Source organism: Jaculus jaculus, chromosome 14 (assembly GCF_020740685.1).
Source record: "Jaculus jaculus isolate mJacJac1 chromosome 14, mJacJac1.mat.Y.cur, whole genome shotgun sequence".
Taxonomy (NCBI): Eukaryota; Metazoa; Chordata; class Mammalia; order Rodentia; family Dipodidae; genus Jaculus; species Jaculus jaculus.
The window spans coordinates 67,948,707-67,969,116 of NC_059115.1; the positions used below are offsets into that span (position 1 = coordinate 67,948,707).

General features: G+C 44.5%; 1 protein-coding gene across 7 annotated transcripts in view; it reads right to left on the reverse strand.

The window, feature by feature from the left end:
• LOC101611160 (leucyl and cystinyl aminopeptidase) overlaps window positions 1–20,410 on the reverse strand; it is a 105,754-nt gene that overhangs the window by 51,234 nt on the left and 34,110 nt on the right. For all 7 annotated transcript variants that reach the window (XM_012952408.2, XM_045134463.1, XM_045134462.1 and 4 more), the window contains exons 2-4: window positions 9,831–10,671; window positions 4,192–4,330; window positions 2,757–2,888 (exon numbers count right to left, since the gene is read on the reverse strand). In XM_012952408.2, coding sequence (XP_012807862.2) covers window positions 2,757–2,888; window positions 4,192–4,330; window positions 9,831–10,648 — 1,089 coding nt within the window. In that variant the 5' untranslated portion in view covers window positions 10,649–10,671. The remainder of the gene's footprint in view (window positions 1–2,756; window positions 2,889–4,191; window positions 4,331–9,830; window positions 10,672–20,410) is intronic.

The window sequence follows — 20,410 nt, forward strand, 5'->3', positions numbered from 1 at the left end:
CTGCTTTGCTTTCCCTCTAATCTTAAGTCTCCCTAAGATCAATTTAGTAATTTGGTCTTTTCTGAGTCTATGTTTTCCAATTCTTTACTAATGTGGATAAAACCTTAAGAACTGAGAGCTGCTGGTGTGGGAGTTGTAATCCCACAGAGCTCTCTCCCACTTCATAGTTACAGAGGAGAAAAAAAGAGTCACACTCTGCGCGTATGTGTATATACATGTAGTATATACACATACTGATGCGTGCGCACAGTAGAGCTGTGGAGGAGGTTGAGAGAGGAGAAGGCAGCGTCTCCAAAGTGCTCCCGGCACACTGTGCGGGAGAGACTCTGACCAGGGAGACTGCAGTCCACTCTTCCCAATGCAGGAAAGTGAGAGAAAAAAACCACTTGAAATTCCTCTCAACCTTTCTTCTGCCTCCCTCCCAAACATGAGAATGGGGTATGGATGTGAATAAGTAATTCAGCTTGGCTAGATGGAAGAATTCACTTTGGAGCAATTGAAATTATGGCTGAACTTATAAGGAAAGTGTTGACTATCAAAATAACGAGTGTTAGTGCAATCCTACAGGCAGTACTGAGGCAGATCTAAAGAGGAAGCAGGGAAGGTAAGAGTGAAGTCGCTGCTTTGAAAGAATCCTTTCTCCTGTATCATCACTGTGTGCAAATACTGGCTTTGTTAGATCTCTATTATGAAATAAAAAGTCCAGCCTTGTAATCATTTATAGCTAGGAACTATGACAAGAACAACAAAGAAGCCTTGTTAAAACAGTCAATTTTGGCAAAATATTCGTTAGGCCCTTCAGTTAAGCAATTTTACTCATTCCCTATTGTTGCAGTCTGGTTCGCATTGCTGGTAGAAATCACCCAACCAAGAGTAGCCTCTGGGAAAAAGAGGTTTATTTTGGCTCACAGGCTGTTTTAAAAGTCCCCATAGTTTTTAATCAATCCCAAAGATGTTCATACATCCCCATAGTCCAATATCTTTTAACTGAGCCATAATACCAAAATATAACCTCAAAAAACCCATAATGGCACAGAATAAATATTCACACTGCAATAGATGGCATTGGGCATAGCAAAGAAACATTCAACCAATACAAGATTTAAACAACCAGGGCAAATATCAAACTCTGTAGCTTCAAGTCCGGCAACTCTAGCCAGTGACAAATCTTCAAGTCCAATAATTCTAACCAGCAACAAATCTCTGGCATTCCAATTCCGCCCCTCCAGCTAGGCTACTCACAGTCCTGGGAAACTTCATCAGGGCTGGCAGCTCCTCGGCAGCCATCTCATGGTCCCAGCATCTCCGCTGGGTCTCCACTGCAAGCCACGGTTCATCCTCATGGCCCCATCGGGTCTCTATGCAGGCAACCAGCAAACCTGCTTCACACTGCCCATGGCCATTTCCAAAACACAAGACCGTGTTGCAAACTCAATGACCCTCTTTCCAGCATTTCTTATACTCCACGATACCAGGTAGGGTGCCAATTTGTTAATCCAGGGGGGAATAAAGCAGACTTTGAAGAACAGGACACTCCTTGAGCACGGGCCCCTTCAAAAGAGTCTACATTCTTCCTGTTGCCCCAGCACAAGTCAGCTAGCCCAGTCTCAAAGGTTGTAATCTTTCAGTTGCAGCTGAATGGGCAAGAGTTCACTCAAAGATTTTCCTTTCTGTGCCATATCCCTCTGCACACACCAGTTCATTTCTACGCTAAGCAACCCTGCACAACTTCTCAGGACATGGGCACAAGAGCAAGCTTCTCACACAAACCGCTAGCCCAGTCCAGGCACAGCTCTTTCTCACCCTCATAAGTCAAACCTCACAGTCCATAGTTCTTACTGCCTTCAGGTCTTTCAGCTCTGACCAGGATAGACCATCAAGCTGTACTTACAGCACTGCAAAGCATCTCTTAGGCTAGAAATCACCCAACCAAGAGTAGCCTCTGGGAAAAAGAGGTTTATTTTGGCTCACAGGCTTGAGGGGAAGCTTCACGATGGCAGGGGAAAACAATGGCATGAGCAGAGGGTGGACATTACCCCCTGGCAAACATAAGATGGACCACAGCAACAGAAGGGTGTGCCAAACACTGGCATGGGGAAACTGGCTATAAAGCCCATAAGCCCGCCCCCAACAATACACTCCCTCCAGGAGGCATTAATTCCCAAATATCCATCAGCTGGGGAGCTAGCATTCGCAACACCTAAATCAAACCACCACACCTATCTATAAGAAACTCAATCAGGACTGGCTTTTCTTCTTCTTCTGGTTCTGGGGCTTAACCTGGGCCTTCTATATGCTTAAACACAGGCCAAACTTTTGCGCTACACCCTAGCTCCCAGGACTTTTTCTTAAGGGTATTCACTTCAGTCTTTCCAGCCAGTCCTCTATGATAACCACTAGCCAAATACATGGTTCTATAACCCTTGAAATATAGCAAGTGAAACAGAGAGTGAATCTTCAATTTCATTTAGGTTTAGTTGAAATCCAAATAGTTACAAAAGGCAAGTGACCACCAGATTTATATAGCACAGTTCTCAAAACTTTCATATAATATGATGTCTTGCTGGAATTGTCATAAAATGAGAAACTAGAAAGCTACGGACTTTTAGGTGTTAAATGATCAGTACATGGCCACTAAGGAGAGTATTGGTGGTGTAAAGTGTCTTTCCTTTTACCAGGCACAAACCAGGAGAGTCACCAGGAAAGTATGAATTCCTCTGGGACTTCTGTAAGACCGCACATTACACAATACATACCAGGGTTCCATTCACATCTTCACTCAGGTTCCTCATCTCTCCAACAATGAAAGCAACCAGGTATGTGCTCATCTTCACGCTTTCAGAAAACTCATCCTGAACAAGCCCGTCTTCCATGGAGACTGAGGACTTCTAAAAAAAAACAAGTGACAGCTCTATGATTACAGTAGTAAATGGCAACGATAAACACATGGAGAAACCGACACTTCAAGTAGTTTAATCTCTTAGCCATTTTGGAGAGGGAGCATGGCCCTTAAGCTCAGTTTGTTCCTTCACGCTTCATCAGGAGGATATGCTGAGTACCGTGCAAGTCCTTGAGAGTTTTAGCCCCAACATGGCTTTCAATAATTTCGTTACAGACAGTGGCAGTGGCCCTATCTCTCCCTGTTAAAATTCCACCAAAACCAAATCTTCCCCACTTCAATAAGAAGGGGCTACATTGGTGCTACCCTCCACATGATGACAGGGTTCTACAGAGCAGCATGCTGAGGGCCCTGAAGAAAGCCGGGGGGGGGGGGGAGGGCAGGTATGGTGGCACATGCTCTTCACCCACTTTGGAGGTAAGAGGATCCTTGTGAGTTCAAGGCCAGCCTAAGACTACATGGTGATTCCAGGTCAGCCTGGGCTAGGGAGAAACCCTAAATGTAAAAAAAAAAAAAGCCTAGTGGTCACAGGTGATAGAGGTGTTAATCCACCAGAGGTCTGTAGGAGGCACAAGACTCTGAAGGAATGCCAGAATCTCTCAGGATTTCCCAGCCATGCAGTAAGTCATGTTCTGGGATACAGGCAAGCAGGTGCTTACTTCTAGAGAAAGCTCATGAGGAATGTGGCTCGGAGTGCAGCTATCCTGACTAGAGACAGACTGTGTCTGCTACCTACAGGGGAGCCCATGGCCTGGCTGGGGCTGCCCCTCACCCCTGCCCACACGGCTCTCGGGAGGCCATCACGACGCTGCGCAGAGCCACTCCGGGAGGGAGGCTCCGTGTAACAAGCGCTCCTCTGCCTGCTTTACTCCTACTGCCTCCCATGCAGACCATTCTCAAGAAAGAGGCTGCTGATCATGCTGTCAATCTTCACATTACAACATCAACTTTTCCTCTGCCAAAACACCAAAACAACTGTGATTCAACACTATCAAATAACAACTTCATCACATCCCAGGAAACAGTTCTGTGTGTAGTTCACAGAGTTAAAATCTGTACAGTTCAGAATACAGAAGACACTTCTCATTTCCTACTCATACGTTCCAAGTCTTCTCGTTCATCACATGTTCCTCTAACTTCCAAAGTGATCCCCAAAGTTCCCTTATTTCTATTTTGTTTTCAGAAATACTGATGTATTTAAGCATTCTCATTGAACAACCAGATAAAGAGGAATCCAACCATTTTTAAAGAGACCTAGTCAGAGATTTTACCTCCACGGAACGGAACGATACCTTAGGCATATTTGATAAAGCAGTGTGTTGTTCATCCCTTATGATCTTGATGATAAATGTGGCCTTAAACGCTGGTTCATCAAAACAAGGAAAAGCAGATCTTGCTGCCAGAGGTTCAAACTGAGTGGCTGCAAAGTACCTAAAACAAACACAAAAATCAATCCAATAGCCACTGAATACCTACTAGACTGGGCACCCTGCCCAATGCTAGGAACACCAAGATAAATATAAGATAAATATACTACAGTCCTAGTCATTAATGGACCCACATCTGACTGGGTAAAGCAGAGGTCCATACAGTGGACTTGTATCAGGCTACAAATCATGTCCTGACACTGAAACCAGCAATTGGAACAAAGGGTACAAAACAAATTCTGAAAGCCAGGCGTGGTTGTGCACACTTTTATTTTTATATTTGTTCATTTTTATTTATTTATTTGAAAGTGACAGAGAGGGAGGGAGAGAAAGAGACAGATAGAGAGGGAATGGGCGCGCCAGGGCTTCCAGCCACTGCACATGAACTCCAGACTTGTGTACCCCCTTGTGCATCTGGCTAACGTGGGTCCTGGGGAATTTGAGCCTTGAACTGGGGTCCTCAGGCTTCACAGGCAAGCGCTTAACCGCTAAGCCACCTCTCCAGCCCCACACTTTTAATCCCAGCCCTCACGAGGCAGCGGTAGGTGGATCACCGTGAGTTCAAGGCCGCCCTGAGACTATATAGTGACTTCGAGGTCAGCCTGGGATAGAGCAAGACCTTACTTCAAAAAATAAAAAAAAATTCAGCAAGAGGATGACAACATTGTAAAGAAACTTGTACAGTTAGCAGGGGCCTTAAGCACAAGGAATACTTGAAAGAGACAAGGGAAGAGAGAACACTGGGAAAGGGGGAAGGAGAGACAGCAGTACGCGGCCATGGGTTGGGGCGGCCGTCGGGTGTGGTTGGATTTGAAGCCACGCAGATAGACTACAGCTGGCCACTGCTTTCTTAATAAGGTTTCTGAGAAGTCAGTCAGAGTGGCTGTCATTGATTGCTACTAATCGCTGGGTTCTCAACTGTGCGCCTCACATTTACGAGGTGCACCTTGACGAGGACTGAAAATTCCAGGTGTCCTGTAGTGCTTTGCTTTGCTTTTCTCTTTTCAGAGAGGAATTAAAATTTCTTCCCACGTCCATTACATGTGCATGCACAGTAGCTCTCAGTGAATACTGGCTATTGTTATTCTCAGCTTTTAGAAAAAGGCACATGAAACTAAAGGTGGCAGAAGAGTGAAGAGAAGAGCCCGGAATGGTGGTGCACTTTAATCCCAGCACTCGGGAGGCAGAGGGAGGAGGATCATCGTGAGTTCGAGGCCACCCTGAGACTACATAGTGAATTCCAGGTCAGCCTGGGCTAGCGTGAGACTCTATCTTGAAAATCAAAAAAAAAAAAAAAAAAAAAAAAAAAGCGTGGGGAGAAGACTGTTAGTGAAAGAAAAGCAAAGGCCAGATAATGAAGGGTCTTGAACCACGGCATATGAAAAATAAGGAACGGCGGAAAGCTCGAGTCCAAAGGCCAATATCCCACGCTCTGGGAAACAAGTACAGAAATAAGAATAAGCCTAGAATTGGTCAGCCTAAGTGTGTAAGAGGCAAAATTCTACAAGCAGTGCCTAAATGAAGTTCTTGACATTATAGATTTTCTGATTTTCTAATCAACAAGAAATGTATCTTCTAATTATCTTAAGCTTAAGTATTTATTCTACTTATACTGGGGAGGGAGGGTAGAGTATAAAACATCTCATAGAAGAAAAATTGCCAGTGAGAGAGAAGTAAAAAAATGTCGAGAATCAATAGTTTTCAGACACATTTGAAGGTGTAAGTGATCTCAGCTCTTACCTCCTTATCAAGACACACTCACCTCACACGGACAGACTTACACTTCCTCTGTAACTTTCATATGCCATTTTAAGACTCTAACATGCTATTTTAAATTATGTTTCTTTCTTTTAAGTATTTCTATTTATTTGCAAGTAGAGATAGCAGACAGAGAGAACGGGTGCACCAGGGCCTCCAGCCGCTGCACATGGACTCCAGTCATACGCGCCGCTTTGTGCATCTGACTTTACGTGGGTACTGAGGAACTGAACTCAGGTCCTTAGGCTTTGCTGTCAAGCACATTAAAAACTGACCAATCTCGGGCTGGAGAGATGGCTTAGCGGTTAAGCGCTTGCCTGTGAAGCCTAAGGACCCCGGTTCGAGGCTCGGTTCCCCAGATGCACAAGGGGGCGCACGCGTCTGGAGTTCGTTTGCAGAGGCTGGAAGCCCTGGCGTGCCCATTCTCTCTCTCTCTCCCTCTATCTGTCTTTCTCTCTGTGTCTGTCGCTCTCAAATAAATAAATTAAAAAAAAAAAACCGAGCAATCTCTCCAGCTCCCTAAATGCTCTATTTCCTTTTTCTAAATAGAACTTTTTTATTTATTTGAGAGAGAGAGAGAGAGAGAGAGAGAGAGAGAGAGAGAGAGGGAGGGAGGGAGGGAGGGAGGGAGGGAGGGAGGGAGGGAGGGAGGGAGAGGGAGAGAACATGAGCATATCAGGGCCTCTAGCCACTGTGAACAAACTCCAGATGCATGCACCACATCTGCATCTGGCTTACATAGGTACTGGAGAGTTGAACCTGGGTACTTGGGCTTCACAGTAAGCCATCTCTCCAGCTCTATTCTTAGTCTTAAGGAACTACATTCCTTTCTTTTTTTTTTTAGCATGTGACAGAACTCAATCCAACCCATACTAAAGAGTTGGCAAGTGGTCATAACAAACAAAAAAAAAGTCACCTTACTCTTCTCCACAAACATGAAACTGTAATGCTTCCAAAGGTTACAGCATAGTAATGTGATTAGACAAGATGGCAATGGAGCTTGTCTTACAGATCTGTTTGCATATTGTCACTGTATGTATGCACATATATTTATTTATTTTTCATTTCCTAGGGAAATAGATATTGTAGAAAGATGACTAAAGCTAAGAACTCAAAGGTTATCATTACAATCAGAAATCTGTGTTCAATTTCAGATATCTGACCACATGACATTTATTCTTTAAAGTATTATACAAAATGAAAAGAATTAAGACTATTTTATTTACTTAGATTTTTTTTTTAATTTGTTTTGTTCATTTTTTAATTTTATTTATTTGGGAGTGACAGAGAGAGAAAGAGGCAGATAGAGAGAGAGAGAATGGGTGCGCCAGGGCTTCCAGCCATTGCAAACAAACTCCAGATGCGTGCGACCCCTTGTGCATCTAGCTAACATGGGTTCTGGGGAATCGAGCCTTGAACCGGGGTCCTTAGGCTTCACAGGCAAGCGCTTAACCGCTACGCCATCTCTCCAGCCCTTTACTTATTTTTATGAAGTAAGATTTTACAAGCATGGCCAGACTTTTTCAAAATCAAGCTCTTAAATTTAGGTAAAAAGCAGGAGTATATAAGATTTGATGCTAAAAGAAAGACAACTGTAACAGCTTTGATATTTCTTAATCTTAATCAGTGGGCTAAAATTTTGTTCTTGAACAACCCACTAAAGTGCCTTTTGAGGCCTTCACAGGAGGGAAAAGAATTTTTAGGTTGTTTTACAGAAGCTAGGAAGTCTATTGTATAGCTAGCTAGTTCTTTTTGCTTCTGGATTTCAGTTGGTGGTGAGGTTACTCTATGTTTCTAATATAATTTGTCTGTCAGTGAGTTTAATTGAAAGAACATCCCCACAACAAGGAAAACAACAATGAACTGCCTACCAGAATAGGACAACAGTCCGCTCTGTCCCCCCACTTAAGAAGAACTGTTTCCTTAAGATAGGTTTGAGATACGCACGCTCACTATCCCTCCCAACATATTAACATACACTAACTGGTCTGGGTCAATAATCCACATATGGTTTCCAGGACACTCTAAGAGCATACCAACTGCATAAAGGAAATGCAAAAGATACTGTGACATGTGAGAAATAACCTATGACAATGTGCACTGCACATTTCCAAGAATTCCAGCTACATATTATAGATGCTAAGATTAATATATATATATGTATATGTATGTATATATGTATATATATAACGCAAACAAGGTGCTGGATTCTTTTATTTATATCTTACTGTTTTCTTTGCTGCTAAAGGTTGTCCCCTAGGCTTTCTGAAACTTTCCATCACAAACCCATAGTCACACCAGCATTTTTAAAAGATGTTAAGCAATAAAGATAAAGGATTATTAAAAATGATATGTGTACACATACCACATTTCACACCCTTTCTCCATCTCATAAGGACCTCTTCAAAGTTCTGCACATCAGCAGAAAAACAGATCTTAAAGAAAAATCCATGCCCTCTGTTTCCCACAAATTTCATAAAATGATCACCTCACAAAACATGACAGGCTCAAGATAATTTGAGCTCTTGTGCCAAAGAATAGGACCTTCATTTACCCCTGCTGCCAACCAGTACTACTGCGGTCACTCTGTAACATATGCTCAACGCCATGCATGTGCACATGTAGGTACATGCTTCCAAATTACCATGCTACTTTACACATCATTTTCTAAAATTAAAAACAATTACACATCCTGGCCCTGGTGGTGCACACCTGTAATCACAGTACTGGGAAGGTAGAAGAAGGTGGATCCATGGGGCTTGCTGGCAAGATCCGGGCCAATAAGAGACTTTGTCTATAAGAAAAGGTAGATGGTATGATAGACGACAGTGGACATTGCAAGCCTTACGTTTGGCCAGCCAGACTAAATGAGCCAACTAGTGCAATAGTGGCATGTCTGTTAGGGGGGAACCAACTGTTCTCTAATTGGACTGGAGGCCCACTCCATGGGAGGGAATTCATGCCTGGTACTGAAAACCTTGTCAAAAGCCAATGGCAGGGGAGGTCATGAGCCCTAGGGAAGTAATGCCTGCTGGTGTCTGGCTAAATGCATATATTATGCTCACCAAATTACCTGGTAAGCACTTTTCTTAGTGTTCATACTCATATATTAATGCTAGTCTCACTTTTGGTTAGAGAAGCTTCTCTTTTCAGATGGCAGTGACCTTGGGATGACTCAGAAGGCACCACAGTGCTTGGAAGAAGTGACTGAGGAGTGCTCCGGCACCGAGACATCTCTATCACACCTTCCAAGGCTCTGGGCCCATTGCAGAAGAGGTGACGGAAAGAATGTCAGAGCCAAAGGAAAGGTAGGACTCCTTACAACGTGCTCCTCCAGACACAAAATGATCTGGATATTCATGACCTTGCAGTGCCTGGCACTTCCCACACAAGAACCTCATATTAGGAGGGAAAAAATAGCATTAAAATGAAAGAGACTAACTTAGAGGGGGAGGAGATATGATGGAGGGTGTGTATGTGAAAGGGAAAGTGGGAGAGAGGAGGGAATAATCATGGTTTATTGTGTATAATTATGGAATTTTTCAATAAAGTAAGTTTTTTAAAAAGTAGATGGCATTTCTGAGGAAGAACAACCCAAGGCTGTCCTCTGGCCTCCACATGCACGCACGCATGCACACACGCATGCACGCGCATGCACACACACACAGAGTACATATTATCTCTGATGTGGACAAATGTCATATGTAGAAAAGCACAGAACAAGACTCACTGAAGACATTACATACTTTCTCTTATTATTTTCGTCTCTGTAGGTGAGCCCATAAAACCCACAGTAAGAGCTGGATATATTTGCGGAGTACTCTATCTTCACAGAGTAACTGTGCCCTGCTAGCAGAGCTTCAGGGGCCACGATGGCAATTTGGTCATGATATGGATATTCTAGGATTTCAACTTGTTTTTCTTGACTTGAAACTGCTGACATAAAAGTCACTCTTGAAATATTATGACCAGTGCTATGAAGAATAATGTTCCACGTGGCCTGACGAGCCTGAAGTAAAATTGTCACAGAACCCTTGAACGTCATTGAGGTTAGGTTTGGATGCAGGCTAAGTTCATAGCGCTGTGGCATAATGGCAGTGGGAAGCCTAATTTGTGCCCATGGAAACAATTTCCCATTTGTCGCAAGTGGCTGAATTAGTCCTATTGATTGGTTTTGTTTATGGCATCCTTCTTTGGTAAAGGTGCATCTAGGCAGTAGGTAGATCACCATGATTACAGAGACTGCAACCACAATGATGAAAGCACACACCACCAAGGTCCTTGCCGAGGGTACCGAACAAGCCCCCTCTGCGCTCGGCCGGTAGCCGGCTGAGCTGTTCCGAAGGCCCGCGCTTCGGTTCATGAATGACATGCCCAGCAGCTTGGCAGACGACTCATAGTCCTCCTCGTCCTCGTCCATCTCATGCTCTCCCAGGCCTCGCACCAGCAGCCGTGAACCCCGGGGCTCGTATTCCACCTCATCCGGCTCTAGTGGATGTAAACAAGGCTCTTTGGCTAAATCGACCACATCTGGTTCTTCCTCAAACATGCTGTTTTCAATCATATTCCTTGGGAGCTGAAGCCGATCTAAAAATAAACATTAAAACAAAGGACAAGACAGAGTTAGGGGAGAGCACAGTACAGTGACTCCTGCCTGGAGAGATCACAGTTCGTCTAGCACTTTGTAAAGTCGCTTAAAATCTTAATTGTTAAAACTCATTTCCATCACGAAGTCCCTTGAGAAAGATGCTTATGACATTCTTGAGTCAACCTTAACCCAAGCATAAACAAAAGTTTGCAGTTGTAAAGCCAAAAAGCTAAATAAACAGGCCAATATCAAAGGTGACAGTAGAAATTATACAGGAATTTCCCGAGTGCAAGCCTCACTCCACAACCCAGGCCCCGCTCTGGGCTTTACAGAGTGCCTGCCTGTGTCTGTCCCCACAAGGCAAGAGGTGGGTGGGATGGAAAGTCCATGCTTCTTCTGGAGTTTGGGCACCTGGACCCTAGAATTCCTGGCCAAAATGTTCCAAACAAGGTAACAGGACCTTTGTGGGTCATGAGTGTCAGGCTCCCCAGAGAGTAACACCAACTCACTAGTCTGCTTCCAGGCTGAAGTGGTGGCCAAACAAGATGGGCTATCATTCAAAGTACCTATAAAATTTCTGTAAGCAAGAGATAGTAAGACACAAATCAATGAAAAGTAGATTATTACAATTCGACCTGTTTTCCCCACTTGCACTGCATCCACAAGGTTAGCATATTCTCCTCCACTGACTTGTCATGCGCGCTGGTAGATCTTGCGATGGGGAAGGGGTGGGAGCTTTACAAGCTACAAAGAGTCACCTCTCTGAGTTGCTAAGAATCGCTGAGGACAAAGTCTCAGAAGTATAAGGGTCTACTATCCTACATACTACCAATAGCTCTTAGAACTAAACCACTAAGTTATTTATTTAACAGTTATAACTTTTTTAGAGTAAGGGATCTCAAAAATTATGAAATCATCATTAACCTTTCCCTACAGGGCACTTTGCACACATAATCTCTAACACTCACAGAAGTTCTATAAATTGTCAATTTCAGGCATGAGACACACAGCTTACACAGCTTATTTAGTCATACAACTGACAGATACTACAGCCTAAATCTTAAGATAGAATTTCAAATTTTAGTCTTTTCCATTACTTGGTTGCATCCTCCAACTCCATTGATGAGAGCTGTAACTATCTGGCATCTGGCAATGACGTTAGTCCCCTCCTAGATAAGAATGTCACGAACTCTGGTGACGGATGGGCATGTCGGTGTGGGACACGCTGGTCTGGCAGGGCTGGTCACAGTCAGGCCCGATCGGCACTGCACACGTTCGTCCCGGCGTGCTCCAGGTACCACAGCCTGCTTTACAGACTCAAGCACAAGCCAGGCTGCTGCTGCACGCTGTGCCCTGTGTGACCCCCAGCCCCCACCAGTTCTTCTGCCTCGATGTCACGTTTCTCCTTTCTACTTTAGCAATCTGGGAACAACATGCTACAATATAAATCAAGAAAAGTCATTTGCCTTCACCTTTATTCCTTTTTAAAGGTAAATAGTAATTGATACTTTATCCAATTCTGCTTTAGGAAGCACGGAATGACTAGTAAAGCAGCCTTCTCCTAACTCTTCTCCATTCTGAGTTCTATAAAGGTTTATACACGAACTTAAAAGTTTCATTTGAATAACAAAATTTTTAATCCTTTTGTAGGTGTAGGCTACCCACCTGCTGGGAATGGTCTGTGTGTAAGAGGGGTTGTAATATCTTGCTTTTGAGAATGTAATTTTCTAAGCTTCCAATAATGCCCCATCTCCTGGTGACAAGGTTCATTCCAGTGGAGTCTTAATTGTGCTTTGGGATCACTTCATTCATACAGAAAATACTGCCTTATTTCAGTGTTTTAAAAAACTTGTTTTTAAACCTTTAATAAACTCTTAAGTGTTAGGAATTCTGTGTAGCAGTTTTTATTACCCAACATAGTGCTATAAATTATTCTGTCTGTTAAAAGCATCTACAAAAGCTTGATCTGTTTCACCTCAGGCAAAACTACAACTCCTTAGGCATCTGTCCCCTGGCTTTCTTCAGAGCTGGTCCTATGCAGACAACAATGGTGTCATCAGGATGGATTTGTTTAGTAAATTCTTTCTTATCTAATTCTGGGTACAGTCCCAGCTTAATATTTACACTTCTCTTCAAGTTTGTCTGCTTAGAACTTAGCTTCTGAATTCGAGTGTGCTACAGTTGACCATTTACCACCTCTTCCCTGTACTTCAATAATGCCACATCTGACAAATTTAGTATCTCATCAGATTAAAACTTACACAGAAGCTAAGTACTTGAGAAACAAACCATGTTCAATCATCTGCCATGCTGTAAGGCTTATGAGAAACACACTGGTGCATATCATCTACTCCAGTTAAGTCTAAGCCAAGGAAACCTGTTTTCATTAGAGGAAGCTCATAAAGAGTGCACTTCAAGCCATGTCTGTTAAATGCTGGTTGGATTCTGAAGTCACTACACTTTAATGTCAGCATAAGTTATTACGTATGTCACAGTTACTCCTTACTAGAGTGGGATTTACTTCTAAAACACAGAATCCTAAAGCAGCAGGGAACTTTCTAAAACTATCTAAAAGCTACTTATAAGCCAAAAATTCCCAGTTGAAATCTTTTAAATAACAGGTTCATGTGGCAACAATCTAAGTAAACTGAAGGCATTTCTTTCCTCAGACCCAGTGAGCTAGTATTCCTTGATGAGTTTGCGGGTCAGAGCCAAACTACAAACCGTTATTACCCATCTATGACAGGTATACACAGAAATTAGTATTCAAAACATCTATTGCAATCTGACAGAGAAATTTTGTATCTGTTGAGTTCAATAATGTTCAAAATAGGTCTTATTTTTGTATGTCACATTTCATTTCATTTTTAATGATTATTTTATTATACACTACAAAATTTCTGCAACAGATTAAAGGATTTATGTTTTTTGTTTTTAAATACCTAAGGACTGGTGAGATGGCTCAGTGAGTCAAGTGCTTCCTCAGGAAGCATGAGGACCTGAGCTCTCCCAATATCCCACATAAATGCTAGGGGTGCTGGTGTGTACTGTAACTTCAAAGCTGGGGAGGCAGAGTCCGGGAAACCTGGGACTCACTGACAAGCTGCATGAGTGAGCTTCAGAGTCAGGAAGAGAGACTATCTAAAGTAACAAAATGGGAGCCGGGCATGGTGGCACACGCCTTTAATCCCAGCACTCAGGAGGCAGAGGTAGGAGGATCGCCATGAGTTTGAGGCCACCCTGAGACTTCATAGTGAATTCCAGGTCAGCCTGGGCTAGAGTGAGACCCTACCTCAAAAAACCAAAAAAAAAAAAAAAAAGTAACAAAATGGGCCGGGCGTGGTGGTGCATGCCTTTAATCCCAGCACTCAGGAGGCAGAGGCAGGAGGATTGCCGTGAGTTCGAGGCCACCCTGAGACTAAATAGTGAATTCCAGGTCAGCCTGAGCTAGAGTGAGACCCTACCTCAGAAAAAAATAAAATAACAAAATTGTGAGTGACTAAGGTAGGTCTGGGCACTGCCCTCCACACTCCTGCGCGCGCACGCACACACACAAACACACACACACACACACACACACACACACACGGCGGTACACAACATACATACATTCAAACACTCAAATATGTTTCTTAGGTCAATGTGATGTGCCTTCAGTGGAGTGATGGGAGCAGAAGCCTGATCCCAACCTCCCACAGAAAGAAGACAAAGCTGCAGGCTATTCTTCTCATGGTACATTTGCTTTTAAGGAAGAACACAGGTCACACTAAAAGGAAACATGGTGTAGAAAAAAGTACAATCTTCTTTGCTTTTTACTGGTCTCTATTTATGATGGAAGCGACTTGAGCATGTATGCCTCTGAGAAAGGAAAAGTACAGAAAAGCAAGATGGAGAGGGGAGGTGGAGTGGGAGTAACCCTGGGTAACATCAAGGAGGGGACGATGGTGACCGGCCCAGCTGCTCTTCTGAACCTGCAAGGCTGGAGGTGGAGGCAGAAAGCCGTGTTCCTGGGAGCGGCCCAGCAGAGAGCCACTGTGTTCACAGTGACAGGAAAACAAGGCCATCTGCTGAGAGCCACAGGCAATGGTGGGAAAGGAGGAACTTGAGGAGAAAAATAAAGAACAGGTCCCCTGACAGGATCAGGGACTAGTGACTCCAGGACCCGGTGTGGCTGAGACATTCAGAGTTCTATGGAATTTGTAAACCAACAGTGCATGCCAGCTGCAGCCTAGAAAGAGACTGTACAGGGCATTTTATCACAAAATACAAGAGTAGAAGAAAAGAACTAAAACAGAGGAGAAAGTGGAAGAAAGGTGGCGGGGGAGGGAGGGCCCTGCAGGCTGCGGCTGGGCCCAGAGAGGGTCCTGGGAGTCTGGCAGTGCTGCAGTGGGTTTGACCAGAAGGGCTTGGTAAGGCAGAGGCTGAGGAGCACAGGGGAGACGGGAGTGAAGGTAAGTGACAGAAGTCCCTTACCTTTTGCTGTATCTTTGGAAAAAGTTATTGAGGTCCTATAAGACGGTGGATTTGATTGTGTCAAATTAACTTGTTGGCTGTCTTGTGGAATGGAGGAAGAAGTGCCCATTTTGGAGGGTTGTTTTTTTTTTTTTTTTTTGGTGCGTCATCCTCCAAGGCTAAAAGGGTTACCTTGAATCCCTGAGAGTTCTTTTCAAGTGTCAGGGGAAAGGGGAAAGGCTGTCAAGAAATCTCCTGGTGAATGACCTCCCATGGCTGTTAGGAGATGTGAAAGACCCCTGGGGTCTTGGAAATGAACAGAGTCCCAGGACACCACTGGGAAATAGATGGAAGGGCCCTTACCTGTAACTCCTTGGGCTGTGGTAAAGCATGCCTAATACTGAATATTATTCCAGAAATGGCAAAATTAGGAAAGGAGGGAGGAAGTGAGTACGTTTGTCAGGCAGCAGAGATAATAGAGCGGGAAGAGACCAGAGGTAGAAGAATGCCTGAATATGGGACTTTTTGCCACAGCTGTTCTGGTTTATGAAAATTACCAAGACCCTGAAAAATCTGGAACTGAAATGTGCCATTTTCAGGCCAGCGGGAATTATTGTCCAATTTATATTGTGGCTGGACTATAATTTAAAAAAATGAAGCATTTGGACTTTATGTCTCCTTTTGGCTGAGGCATACTTGGGGCAAGGTGGTCCTGGACCTCTGTCCAAGGGGACAGAATGAGGGGGATGTATGTCTGGGGAGGAGTGTGAGGGGCTCTAGGCTCTGGAAATGAATCAGGAAGAGAACAATGGGGTCCTGGGCCCTGCCTGAAGAGACCTGGTCCCAGTCAGCTGATCTGTCAGAGAATGGAGCTAGTATTACCTATAAGAAGAGCCCCAGCAAAAGGCAGGGAAGTGAGGGGAGGAGTGAAGCAGTGAGGTTTGGGGTACCTCCCTCTCTGGTTTTACAGTGGAGGACCAAAACAGATAGCTTTTTTGATCTAAGAGTTTATTAAGATAGGACAGGAGACAATCTATCAGGGAGGCCAGGGTAGTTTTAGAAATTTGGGAACCCATGGAGAATGGGAAGTGCCGGGGCATCAGACATTCCTGAGCAGTTGTTTCTGGCTAGAAGCTTCCAGACTGCCCTCTGAGGACAGGACAAGGGAGCCAGGTCTGTTTCTCCCAGATATGCTAGGAAGAGAGACAGAGGCTGACTCGCTATTTCCTTGAAATAAAGATGGTCCGGTGTTTGATGATCCAGTGGATCTAGTGAATGGCCTCTGTATGGCTGGACCCAGGAAAGGTGTAGAGTTAGAAAAAGTGGGGCTGGGTGTGGTGGTGCACACCTTTGATCCCAGCACTTGGGAGGCAGAGGTAGGAGGATCACCATGAGTTTGAGGCCACTGAGGCTACAGAATGAATTCCAGGTCAGCCTAGGCTAGAGCGACATCCTGCTCACAAAAACCAAAAATACATAAATAAAAGCAGGAAATGAAACAAGAGAAGACTTGGCTCAACAGCAGAGACAGGCTTCGTTCTGGTTCTAATGGAGGAGGAAAAGCTCTCGGGCAGGTGAATTAGCAGGGCTGTCTGGGAATCATTCCGGCCACTTGGGAGTTTTGAGAGCCACTGAAGAGAAGCCTGGGTCTTGGTCTCAGTACGGCCCAGGGCAGGTGCAAGTCTCATGCAATTCATCAAGGCAAGGGTGCGGGGGGGGGTGGGGAGGGAGAGGAAGAGACTGGGAGAGATGGCAGAGATGAGAAAGGGCGGACATGGAGGACACCTCAGGCCTGGGGGCTTAGCTCAGAACAACATGCCCAGTGTTCCCTGGGTTGTAAGCGTGTCCTTGTGTCCACGTTTCAGTACCATAAACATAAGGGAAAGACTTTAGAGGCGAGTTTAAGAGGAAGGGGCAAGTGGATGTTGCTGGCAGGGCTAGGGCTTTATTCCCAGGTAGTTGAGGGCCACATCACACGTTTGCAGTCCTAAGACTGGAGACATCCAGTGCCTGTGTGGCTTCTCCCGCTGCCCAGAACCACACCCCCAGGGTCTTACTGTAACCCAGGCTGATCTGGAATTTGCGATGTAGTCTCAGGGTGACCTTGAACCTGTGGTGATCCTCCTACCTCTGCCTCCTGAGTGTTGGATGAAAGGCGTGAGCTACCATGTATGTTTATTTTGCAAATATGTTTACTTATTTATTTATTTATTTATTTTGAGGTAGGGTCTAGCTGTAGCCCAGGCTGACTTGTAAGTCACTATGTAGTCTCAGGCTGGCCTCGAACTCACAGTGATCGTCCTACTTCAGCCTCCCAAGTGCTGGGATTAAAGGCGTATGCCACCATGCCTTCCCCAGCCATTGGCGATGTGTGGCTTTTTTGCAGGTTTTTTTTTTTTAATTTCAAAAGGGTTGGGTCATGCTGGTGGGTGGGTGGCAGGGTGAGATGGATTAGCAATTGACAGAAGCAAACTTCTTTTGTCTGAGATGGCCAGCCTTCCTGAGATCATAAGTCAACAGACTGCTTTCTTTTTAGGTAGCAAGGGGGCAACTTTGTGGTCTCTGGACAGACTCCTTGGCATTGAGAACCTCAATAAAGAGATTTGCTAACTTGTTCAAACAAATCATTACTCTACAGCTACAAATGTAGGAAGGATGTAGTAAGAGGCCAAGGGTAAGTGTACAGAGGGTGCTGGCAAGAAAGTGGCAATTGGGAAGACAGGACAAAATGCAAGCCATGACAAGTTATGTGGTAAGCCACTGGAAAGTAAAGGGTCATACTCCCCCCACAGACTGCAATCCCCTGAAACTGCCATCCCATGTTCTGAGAAAATGAAATCGGAAGCATTTTTAAATCAATAAATTAAAAAAATAGGTCTAATCTAAGCAAGTCTTGGTCAGACACAGCTGCTAGGTCTAAACAAGGCCCCAACAATAGAGCTCTGCAGAGCTCTGAGGGCCTGTCGACCTACTGACACAGCTTAACACGCCAGTGTGAAACCACTGCTACATCTTCTACACCATTTCCAACTGGAAACTTCTTTAAACTTCCAAAGTGATGACTAAATTTTCAAAGTGACATATAAATCATTTCCCCAGTAAGAATCCTTTTCAATCAAAGGCTTTTATTTTAAATACTCTTTGGTTTATTGGGGGGGGGGGGGCTGAGAACTTGGAATCAAAAACAAGGTGATACTTTTGCTGCTCAGGTCTAATCAGACAGCACATTACCAACTTCCTTAACCCATGCCTTAAGAAAACCTCTCCTCATTGGTCCCAGTGCTCCTGTTAAATTGCAAGTTTAGATTATCTGTATGTCACACCAGAACTGAAGGACAGTTACTAAAAGAACTAAGTAGTCACTTGTCCTAACGCAGCCTATCTGCTCATACCTTAACCACAGAAGGGCCCACATGCATGGCTGTTTGACCTGGTAGGCCTGGTACACAGGGCTATTTCGTTCACAAGCAAGCTGCAGGTTTCCAAGTCAGATGCAATAGGAACATAACCCACGTGCAGGATCCAAGGTCAGCCCCTCTCCTTTTCTGTCTTTCTCTTTCTTCTGGCTACCCTCCATGCTCAACACAATTTGTCTCTTATGAAGAAGTAAATAGATGACAGAATCTGAATTAGTTTAATTTTGGTTAACCATGGGAGATACAGTGGCATGTGTCTGTGGTTCCAGCTACTTGGGAGGTTGAGGCAGGAAGAACACTTGAGCCCCAGGAGTTCAAGGTCAGCCTAGGCAATATAGCACAACCCCTGGAAGGAAGGAAGGAAGGAAGGAAGGAAGGAGGGAAGGAAGGAGGGAAGGAAGGAGGGAAGGAAGGAGGGAAGGCAGGCAGCAGGCAGGCAGGAGGGAGGAAAGTTGGCTGGTTTGTGTCTTCTTTTAAAGCTACCACTTACCATGTGTTTACCTCAACACAGCAAAATTGGTAAATATGACACAGTAACTGGCCAATATATTCCTCATCTTATAAACAACTATTATCAAGCACAAAATGATGCACATGTCTTCATACACTGTACAATACACAGATCAAGAAGGTGACCCTTGGGAGGAAAAAACGGTGAGTAAAGAGACCAATTTAGGACAACTGGCTATGCTGAGCCATTTCTGTCTTAGGGGAAAAGGGTCACTGCTCCAAGGCCAGGCCGTTACTAACCACAATAAGACCCTACTACAATTGTTTCAGAGACCTTGACATTCAAACACTGCCTGACTGCCCACATGGAATCCTCCCCCTTAAAACAATAAAGCAAGCCCCTTAGAGTGCTCCTATACAACCTCACCTGATGCCTAGCCTGCTGCAGCTATACGGCAATGTAGTCAGCGATCGGCTGCCCCTTGCTGTCTTGGTGAATTCTTTTGCCACCAGCATCACTGGCCCATTGCCTCTGTCCCACATGGCAGTGATCCCCAAATCACTCCGGTTCTCTGCCTTAGGACATCTTTTCAATTATACTATGGCAAGCTGCAATCCAAGTGGAGCAAGGCTTGCAGATATCAAGCACTGGGAGAATGGAGCTGGAAACAGGTGACCACAGAGACTGCACAGATGCAGCACAGGACAGGAAAGGCAGGCGAAGAGTGGCTGCAGTAAGGCTATGGGGGAACAGAAAGTAGTGTGGGACAACATGGGAAGTCTAACCCCGGCACGGGAGAAAGAACTCACCAACACCTTTAGCACCAACGTGAAAGAACAGGGAGGGGCTCACGTCCCGAGTCACACTTGCAAAGCCCACTATACATCCGGGTTACCAAATTCTAAGCCAAGCCCTAGTGAAATACACAGGAGCTAAGGGAGGCCAGACTGGATCTACCCAGTAAGAGGGACATGAGAGTCACCCTGAGATTTTCACGGATCTGAACTACGTGTAAGACTAACCCTACAACCAGGGGACCAGCCAGTGCTACACTGCCTCTCAAACAGCAACCCCCACAGAGAAAAATTTAAAAATACAGCATCTCTACATTAAGTCATCAGGGTTGTCCACTATGTAATTAAAAAAGGACTTGGGGGATGGAGTGACGGCTTAGCGGTCAAGGCGTTTGTCTGCAAAGCCAAAGGATCCTGATTTGAGTCTCTAGGACCCACATAAACCAGATGCGCAAGGTAGTGCATGCGTCTGGAGTTTGTTTGCAGTGGCTAGATACCCTGGCATGCCCACACTCTCTCTTTCTTAAATAAATAAATTAATTAATTAAAAAATAAAAAGGACCTAGAATTTAATGAAACAAGAAAATGTGACCCATAAAACTACCATTAGAAGCCGAGCATGGTG